This window comes from Tachysurus fulvidraco, chromosome 8 (assembly GCF_022655615.1).
Source record: "Tachysurus fulvidraco isolate hzauxx_2018 chromosome 8, HZAU_PFXX_2.0, whole genome shotgun sequence".
NCBI classification, from domain to species: domain Eukaryota; kingdom Metazoa; phylum Chordata; class Actinopteri; order Siluriformes; family Bagridae; genus Tachysurus; species Tachysurus fulvidraco.
The window spans coordinates 5,304,967-5,314,992 of NC_062525.1; the positions used below are offsets into that span (position 1 = coordinate 5,304,967).

Consider the following 10,026-nt stretch of genomic DNA (forward strand, 5'->3'; position numbering starts at 1 on the left):
GAGCTCTCCCACTTGAGACCACGCCCACATAATTCGTGTAGCTCAGTGAGTTTCCTATACAGCAAGGATGGCTGAACGTCAATATACTGTACCTGAAGAAGCCATTCTGCCGCAATTCCAGGTGATTGTAAACAAAGTTCCTCTATCCTAGGCTACTTATTGTGCTGGGTGAATGAATAGTCATGCTCTCATATCCTAGCGGTTAGCCAATCGGAGCCAAGCAGCATAGCTCATTGAATATTAATGAGAACTGGCGCAAATAGAGCTGACTCTTCCATGCAGGCTTTCTATACCACACTAGAATGGCTTGAAACAAGGTAACCAAGGCATTTTTTCCATAAAAAAATATTACAGAGTCCATGGTAAACTTCAGACACGTTTTTTTTTTTTACAATCATTGCACTCTGTTTATCACTCTGCTTTAAGATTTATTACTCGTACCAATCATTATACTCATCACTGTGCACTGTATGAAATGGTAGGTTGGCCTTCACTTCACTTAAGAAGATACAAGCATTGGCTTATATTAGTGTACAAGGCCATAGTTGGCCAGCTTTCTCTTTACATGAAAGGTCTACTAACTGTCAGTAGTCAAGGGCAGGTAGATATATACTGCGTTCAAGTAGATATATACTTTTAAACATGGGCGTAAATCCCGGTGGGGACGGGGGGGGGGCATTCCTCCAACCGAGGGTTGTTCACCCCCCAAAAAAAAATTATTTAAAAAAATATCGCACTCTCTATTGTGAAAAATATGTGTATGTATACCTAAATAATTGTGTAAGTAGAAAAAAAAAAACACGCAAAAAATGCATTTAGAAACAGTTGAGTTCCCCCTCCCCTTCCTCACAGTGGTTTGACCCACCGCGTGCTTTCCCAGTACATCTCACCTACTCTGCACACAGGTGTGTGGCTGCGGCTCAATTAACGTTCAACTCCATTAAGTACGGGGATTTTATTCACTTTAAATAAAGCGATTCTCTTTAATGCAGTTGATGCAGACTCAAAAATGCCGATTACCGATGTAATTTCCCATGAATCTGCTATATTAGCGATTAAAATATTACTTATCTAGTTAACGTTAGCTTGTTTACAATAGCTTGTTACATAGTGTACTACACCTAACACGCCAAAGCCGTTTCCCATGCACTGTTTTATTTGGGACGACTTGGCATAAATGGCCACAATTAGCATATTGTTTAGTTTTGCATTTACTAAATGAGCACTGTGCTACGTCCGAACTGACCTCTGTATTTTTTTGTATAATCAATTTCTATTCTGTTCTTAAGTGTCTTAATTTTAAATAAAATTTTAAACCTTTTTTAATTACTTGTTTTTATTGTTGTGATTATTTTAATCATAGTTTCACTTTCTTTATGTAAAGCACTTTGAATTACCATTGTGTATGAAATGTGCTACAGTATAAATAAACTTACCTCACAGTGTCATAGACTAGATAAAATGACGGAGAAAAGGTAAATTTGAACCTGAGAAAAACTTTGAAAACATCCATAATGATGCAGTTTCCATGCTACAATAATAATGATAAAAGCAACGTTTTTCACTGTGGGGACATGTTTTTATAAGTACAATTGAACTGTATTATTTGTGTCCCCCCCCCTTCAAAAGTTGCTTATGAGAAATATAATATTTATTGTCCCCCCCACTGTTAAATGAATTTTACACCAGGCCCAGATGTGTGTGTGTGTGTGTGTGTGTGTGTGTGTGTGTGTGTGTGTGTGTGTGTGTGTGTGTGTGTTATTTGGGTTCTTTAATCTCTCATGTCTATAGTTTTAATACCATATATTTAAGACAATTGTACATGTATTTTATTAGGCCATATATAGTGTGTTAATCAAGTTCACTATAACAGTTCTAATAAAGTTACTGTGACTGTCATTTATTGCTTTATAAGCACGTCCGTTTACCTCAAAGGTTGCGTGAATGTGAATGAATGAGCTAAGTCTGTCTGTCTATCTAGGAGAGGAACCTATCTCGAGCTTAATTGAATATCGCACCAATTTTGTGATTGGCTGTTACTGTATGTGGTGTGGGGCCAGGGTGGGCCAAGCCTCTGACTGGGTGGGCCAGGCCCACTCTGGCCCCCCCATGGAGCCGGGCCTGATTTACACCCATATTTTTAAATGTTCCCGTTAATGAAGACAGAGTTTGGAAATACTGCTTTTACTTGTAGTGCATCAACTGCTTGGAATGAGATTCAAAGATCATTGAAATTGAGTGTACTTATCTCATTGAATGAGTTTAAGCTGTATCTCAACCGAACCTTCCAGACTGTCTGCACTTGTTCTTAATCTTGTTTTAGTCTTGTTTTATTGTTGGAAATGTGTGTGTTGTGATTATCGTTCTTTGTACTTAATTTGTCTTTATGTTGTCTATGGTGTGCTGCTACCTTGGCCGGGGCTCACTTGTAAATGAGATATCTATCTCAATGTGATTTTATCCCTGGTTAAATATAGGTATAATAAAAAAAATAATAAAAATAAAAAAGAATTACCACAAAAGTAATGAAATGCGCGTGGCAGGGCATCTTTAAATATAGACAAGTTTAAAAGCATAAATTATTTGGAAGCATGTTATTACTCATAGAGTTTTCAGAATATAAAGTTTTCTTTCAAAAATTGAGTCTTTACACACTTACAGAGCTACAAAACATCTACCGCAACATTGGAAAAATCTTGTATTGATGTTAGAGGAAAATAATCAAAGACTCAAAATGTTTTATTCTTTTAATCCCACTGCAATTTGTGAATGAATACAGTTTTAAAAATGTATTAAAGAATGTTGAATTTTATCACTTTCATTTGAGCTTTTAAACTGAACGTTTGTTTGCAATAAAATACTGACAGAAATGTGTGTGTGTGTGTGTGTGTGTGTGTGTGTGTGTAGATGAAGCTTGTGTATGTGTTTAGATGAAGCTTGTGTGTGTGTGTAGATGAAGCTTGTGTGTGTGTAAATGGAACGTGTGTGTAGATGAAGCTTGTGTGTGTGTGTAAATGGAACGTGTGTGTAGATGAAACTTGTGTGTGTGTGTAGATGAAACGTGTGTGTGTAGATGAAGCTTGTGTGTGTGTAGATGAAGCTTGTGTGTGTGTAGATGAAGCTTATGTGTGTGTAGATGAAATTTGTGCGTGTGTGTGTAGATGAAACTTGTGTATGTGTGTAGATGAAGCTTGTGTATGTGTGTAGATGAAGCTTGTGTATGTGTGTAGATGAAACTTGTGTATGTGTGTAGATGAAACTTGTGTATGTGTGTAGATGAAGCTTGTGTATGTGTGTAGATGAAACTTGTGTATGTGTGTAGATGAAGCTTGTGTATGTGTGTAGATGAAACTTGTGTATGTGTGTAGATGAAGCTTATGTGTGTGTGTAGATGAAACTTGTGTATGTGTGTAGATGAAACTTGTGTATGTGTGTAGATGAAGCTTATGTGTGTGTGTAGATGAAACTTGTGTATGTGTGTAGATGAAGCTTGTGTATGTGTGTAGATGAAGCTTGTGTATGTGTGTAGATGAAGCTTGTGTATGTGTGTAGATGAAACTTGTGTATGTTTGTAGATGAAGCATGTGTATGTGTGTAGATGAAACTTGTGTATGTTAGTAGATGAAACTTGTGTATGTGTGTAGATGAAACTTGTGTATGTGTGTAGATGAAGCTTATGTGTGTGTGTAGATGAAACTTGTGTATGTGTGTAGATGAAGCTTGTGTATGTGTGTAGATGAAACGTTTGTGTGTAGATGAAACTTGTGTATGTGTGTAGATGAAACTTGTGTGTGGGTGTGTGTTAATGAAACTTGTGTATGTGTGTAGACACAAAGTGCGTTTCCTTTTGCATTTGCATTTGCACAACCTCCACTGGTGTAGTGCAAATGCAAACACAAAGGGAAACACACTTTGTGTGATGTTCTCTAGATCGTTTAGAAATAAGAGGTGATCATTTGACTACTGTTGCCAATTTGATGTTCTCTTATGTTTGCACACATGGTACACACACACACACACACACACACACACACACACACACACACACACACACACATGCTGACCTCTGATGCTGCTTCCTCTCCACAGCTGCTACCTCTTCTGATCGATATTGTACAATGCTGGCAGGAAGAAATGTCCAAATCACTGCTGTCACTATGGTAACTGTCGTCCTATTTCGTCTGCTTGACAGTGGAGGCTCAAACTCTGGACTGGTGCATGGGAATAACTGTCTGACCCTCTTAGTCCGGAGTATCCATAGTGACAGACTATCGCACCTCCAGCCTGGGCAACAACAAGAGTTTGTTTGAAAGAAGCGACAGAGTGCATGAAAGATAGAGAAATGATATGTGTTTCTGGACCTGGAGTCTGTTCACATGTCTACCTGTTGTTCCTGCTGATGGCCATGTCGCTCCAAATCAGGCCACTGTGCGGAGGTAAGAGGATCGTACCAGCTCCTGTGCAGCATTTCCTCAATAATAGTAAAGGACATAAAGGTAGAAGACTTGGCTTAGATGCAGTGAGAGTCTGCTCTCAGTATTAGCATGCAGAAGACAGAACACTACAAGGATTTGTTTCATTCCTTCTAACAGTTCTATCCTTATTCATTTGACTTGTCAAAATGACTGTCTTAAAGCTGGCTGGAGATTTCAAACATTCAGCGCATTTTGTTCTTTTTTCTTTAAGCTCTCTTCTTAAAGAGATTTCCATTTCGAAAGCTTCTGCCAACAGAACACTTTCTTTATTAAAATCGGTATTAGATTCAATATCACTGTTATAAAATATTGGTAATCAATTCAATGTAATGTTTCAAATTTTGCACTGGATACTTTTGCAAAGAAGCTTTACAAATATATAAATATATAAATTCAGGATATCGGTTATAATCCCTAATGAGCAAGCCATGGGTGACGGAGGTCAGCCGATATGGAGAAGATATTTTGAGAGGAACCGGGTTCAAAAGGGAACCCGTCCTCATCTGGATGATTTCCATTGTACTGTAGGTGAAAATGCTGTATTTAAAGTCCAAGAATGTCCTGCAAATAGATGGATGCTACAGTCTTGAAGCTTTAGAAGCACATCTTTTTGAACAAAGAAGAAGGTGAGATAGCTGTACAAAGTCTAAAGTGCTGCTCCTTTGTTGTTTTAGCTAATTAGCACAGACTAAATCTCAATCCACTACAAATAACATTGTAGGAAACATTTAACCCTTGTATGGTGTTCGGGTCTGTGGGACCCATATTCATAAACATCAATAGTTTTGAAAAACTTTGCTTCCTTGTAAATTTGTTGATTTTTTTCCCATTCATAAGTTGATTAAATTTGATTTTCTTTTTTTTATTACATTTTATTAAAAAACAACAAAAAATGAGTCGCACTTTAATTAAAAAATGTGATGTAATAAAGGTAAAGGGCAAATATTAACCATATATGCTGTTCATATTGCTTGTAATTGAGATGAAGTAAACATCTGTAGAGTATTTTAAAATCAAATTTTTGATTGTGTTGAATTAAAAAAAAAATACAGCGGGTCAAACAGACCCACAAACACTGGCTGAGTAACAAAAATACGAACAACATACAAGGGTTAAATGACAGTAGTCAGTGGAAGAACCTCAGGATTTTATTACAAAGTAAATATTGGATATCTCTGATGATCATTTGGTTAGATCATGATCATGTGGTTATTTATAACAGTCGATTGGCAACTAGGACACGAGTAGGTTTGTTCAAACACGCACGCACATGCACCATAGACAGCCAATTTCTATTAACACACCTCAGTGCACTACTGCAAAACTTCATATTCATCACAGAGAGGTCGATGAGGTCCGCCTGAAGCTTGCTCGTTATTATTGAGTGCGTAATTTATCAATGATATTCAGGAAGAGCATAACTACTACACTACACACTACAAACCATAAAAAAGCTTGTAAATGTAGCACACTGAACTTTCATGATGTCGTGTGCATGTTGTAATTATGATTCTTACATTTTCGACTCTTTAGACTTATAGATCATCCAATTCTAAATGTGCTGAAACAATTTAAGTTTAAATACAATATCTAAAACATCTCTGATATAATCTCTTTACACAGCATGTATTATATGATATAATACACACAGTATTCTGTACCGACAGTAAATTTAACATTACAGACCTAGCCGGCTAGCTAACAGATAGCTAGTTTCTTTTAGAGATTTAAATTATCTGTTGATTTGCTTCATGTTCTTAGTGATATTTTTATTTAACAGTAGCCTGTAAAAGTATATTTTTATTAAGTTCATAACGACATGTTGGCTATAAATTAGCCTGCGTTTGTAGTAGAAATGCGTCTGGGCTTATTTATTGAAAGGCTAGATCACTTCGCTAACAATCCTATTTACACTTCCTAAATATAGCGATGTTTTTGAATGGCATTATCAAACCGAAGAGCTGTAGCTATATGTATATATAATAATAATGATAATATGTATCTACTTACCTTATATTTTTTTCATTCTTATATACCTTTGTTTATTCATTATTTACTAAAAGCTTCATCGTATCCATGATCAGGACCTAAGATTAAAGACAGGATGCTGTTTCATCAAATATTGTCACTTCTAATTATTTAATTACTCCTGTTATTTAATTTTTTAACTATACGTTGTATTTATAAAGTCCTAGCGGTATTTAAATATTTACACAGGTAAAGTTACAATATAAGTTTTTATTTATATAGCACAGTTACTTCATTTGGTGGGCTATTTAGACTATGCAAATCACATAAATTAATTTATTCCAAGTCGCAATTTCACATAAAAACAAGAAAAATCCCTGCTTTAGACAAACTCTATCCACTATGCATAATTCTTGTGTCTGTATATTCTAGATAAACTTGTAAAATTACAACATTTTTAAATGAAATCCTCACTGTATTAACCGCACAGTTAACTCCGAATACGACCCTATAATCGTGATGAGTCAATTATAATGCTAGCAATGGTACTAATAATAAGACCCTAATAAGATAGAATAATCACGTGTGAAGAGCAGAGTTTCCAGTCGAATTTCTGTATTTTATTTGTGTTTTTTTTTAAATATATAAAAGTCACAGAATATTCCCTTTATAATCAGTAACAAGATGCTGAATCTGTTTATCTGAAAGTTCACAATCTGTACACTAGTTGTAATCCGTCAAGAATTTCTCTGAATATGACTGAACACCGTTAGAACATCTTGTATGCGTTATGCGTTATCCATTAACCATCCTGCTGTGTATTATTTGCTTTATTTATTTAATATTACCATGGGTTGTACACATACACACTCTGTATCTCTTTATTTCTATCTGCTTCAGGTCTGTTGAGGTTGGATGAAGAAGTGGACAAGAGTGTCTCTGTCATCAGTCACTCTGAGCGTTTCAAGGCCCAGCTGGAGGCTCTACTGCTGCACGGGAACAACAGCGACGTGTCTCTGCGCGTGGAGTCGACAGGTGGGGATGAGGTTAAGGTGATCCAAGCCCACACGCTCATGCTGTCTCTGCAGAGCCATACCTTCCAGAAGCTGCTTGAGAAGAGGAACGAAAGCACGTTGGTGCTGATGGAGAGTCCAGAGTGCATCAACGTTTTTGAGAAGTTTATCAGGTGAAGGGAAATTATTATTAAATGAGATGACAGAACAGATAAAATGATAACTATTGTAGATAATAAGAGTGTCCATCTTTGGTTATGTAGACCTTACAAAGATTTACTGCATTGGTTGAATCACTTGTGGAAAAAGATATAAAGCTAAAGAAGGTACAGTATAAAGAAACGTTGTAGATGTAGTTTATGGGAAGGTCTTAAAGAGATTAAAGTTTTTAGAGAAAAAGTTAGATTCATTTTATATCATTCACATCTCATCGTATCAACAACTGAAGCAGTGTGATTGGTGCATTCTTATTTTTGTCTTAGTATCATGATTTCTCTCTGTAGGTATTTGTACTGTGGTGAACTGCATTTACGTTTGGATGAAACCACTGCTCTGCATGAACTGGCCACCAAATACGGTGTCTCAGTTCTCCAACATGGTCTAACTGAGTACATGATACAGAATCTGCCCGGTGCTTCTCTGAGTGGTCACGTGGTTCACTGGTATGAGTACGCAACCGCAGAGGGAAATGCCAACCTTCGTGTCAGCTGCCTGCAGTTCCTGTTGCGGAACACGACGTCTGTGTTGCGAAGCTCACAATGGCCGTCGATCAGCTCCCAGCTTCTGTTGGCTCTGCTGCAGCGCTCTGATCTGGTGCTGCACAGTGAACTTGAGCTCTTTAAGGCCCTCGAGACCTGGCTAATGCACAACGAGCCAGACAACCTGACAGTAGAAAACATATTGCGTGCTGTGCGTTACCCGATGATCCCACCACGTGAGCTGTTCCGCTTGCAGCGTGAGTCACCAGTGCTCTTGCGCTACTACGAGTCAGTGCGTGATCTCCTGTACAAGGCCTACCAGTTCCACGCAGCACCACCACCACTGTTTGCAAAATTTTTCGATGTGAACTGCAGCTTGTTCATCCCACGCAATTATCTAGCAGCAGCGTGGGGCAGTGCGTGGCTCATTAACAGCCCAGCACGTGACGACCGCACGGCTGCCTTTCACACACAGCTGGGCCCGAGTGCTTATGACTCCAGCAAACGTGTGATTTGGAATGCACTGTTCTCGCCACGCTCACGTTCTGACGGTAACCCACGTATCGTGATCACACCTGCTTCATCCAGCCCCGACATCGCGGGTGTCGTCTTTCAGAAGACGGTGATCGTGTGCGCACGGCTTCAGGGCCTGCTTGTAGTACGCCGTGTGTACAACTTCCACCAGAGCACAGAAGAGAACGGCGATTTCCTGACTGACAGCGACCTACATGAGAGCACCTCTGAGTATTTGGTGGATGGCTGGCTGCACCTGCATGTTATCATCAAACCTGTTTATCAGACACTTATATCCTCAAAAATAAAATAAAATCATGGTTTCCTATAAATACCAAAAATACAGGTGATAGAAGTGTTTGCATGGCTGACCTATGGTTTTCCCTCATAATGAATTATGGTTTTCCCCCCGATCCTATGTTTCTGATAATATAATCAGCAAATAAGAAATGTTTTTTTTTTGTCCCTTGAGATGAATTTGTAAGGGGTTTAAGATAAACATTATAGTCTATTATAAACTTCACCTTATACACAAGAACCAAGCAAACCACACACTTTTTTAAATGTAGAATTTATAAAAATATACAATATACAAAAACAAATATAATATAAGCAATGTATATTTAAACACAAAATAGTACAGTAGTTCCTGACCACTATTTTACACCGTGTTCTTTTCTATTTGCTGCTTTTCATTGACCACCACGGAGTAGAACTTGTGCAGTGACATACAGTAAATCTGCAGTAATTTGAGCACACGTATCAACAATTGGTTGTTTAAGTTCTCACTAATGCAGGTCTTTACATACCTTGTGGAATTAAATCTGGTGATATGGGAATATTTCATATGCTCAATGTATAAGTTAAACACTTCTGAAGGCATTAGTGTTAAGCAAAATCTGTAATCTGCTTCTTTTTTGTTTCCTTCCTTACAAATAAAGCCAGTGATTTATGATTTATGATTTGCTATATATATCTGCTACATAATATCACCATGGGGGGGGGGGGGGGGAGGGGGGGAGACGGTGGTTTAGTGGTTAGCACGTTTGCCTCACACCTCCAGGGTTAGGGGTTCGATTCCTGCCTCCGCCTTGTGTGTGTGGAGTTTGCATGTTCACCCCGTGCCTCCGGGGTTTCCTCCGGGTACTCCGGTTTGCTCCCCTGGTCCAAAGACATGCATGGTAGGTTGACTGGCATCTCTGTCTAATTGTCTGGAGTGTGTGAGTGAATGAGAGTGTGTGTGTGTGTGTGCCCTGCGATGGGTTGGCACTCTGTCCATGGTGTATCCTGTCTTGATGCCCGATGACGCCTGAGACCCCAGAAGTAAAAAATGGTAAAAAATGAATGAATGAATGAATA

General features: G+C 38.2%; 1 protein-coding gene across 3 annotated transcripts; it reads left to right on the forward strand.

Moving 5' to 3' along the window:
* Positions 1-279: 279 nt before the first annotated feature.
* btbd17a (BTB (POZ) domain containing 17a) lies at positions 280-9,622 on the forward strand. 3 transcript variants are annotated; one of them, XM_047817052.1, is made up of 4 exons: positions 280-317; positions 4,193-4,436; positions 7,344-7,629; positions 7,960-9,622. In XM_047817052.1, the coding sequence occupies exons 2-4, from the start codon at positions 4,328-4,330 to the stop codon at positions 8,978-8,980; spliced, it is 1,416 nt and encodes a 471-aa protein (XP_047673008.1). In that variant the 5' UTR covers positions 280-317; positions 4,193-4,327; the 3' UTR covers positions 8,981-9,622. The 3 variants fall into 3 exon arrangements, with proteins under 3 accessions (XP_047673008.1, XP_027016235.1, XP_027016234.2); XM_027160434.2 differs by lacking the exon at positions 4,193-4,436 and having other exon boundaries at positions 283-317; XM_027160433.2 differs by lacking the exon at positions 280-317 and having other exon boundaries at positions 4,118-4,436.
* The last annotated feature ends 404 nt before the right edge of the window (positions 9,623-10,026 follow it).

Coding starts and splice junctions, on each gene's coding strand:
- btbd17a (XM_047817052.1), top strand. CDS start 4,328: ATGAAAGATAGAGAAATGATATGTGTTTCTGGACCTGGAGTCTGTTCA. Junction 4,437..7,343: donor AATCAGGCCACTGTGCGGAG/GTAAGAGGATCG, acceptor TATCTGCTTCAG/GTCTGTTGAGGTTGGATGAA. Junction 7,630..7,959: donor GTTTTTGAGAAGTTTATCAG/GTGAAGGGAAAT, acceptor TTCTCTCTGTAG/GTATTTGTACTGTGGTGAAC.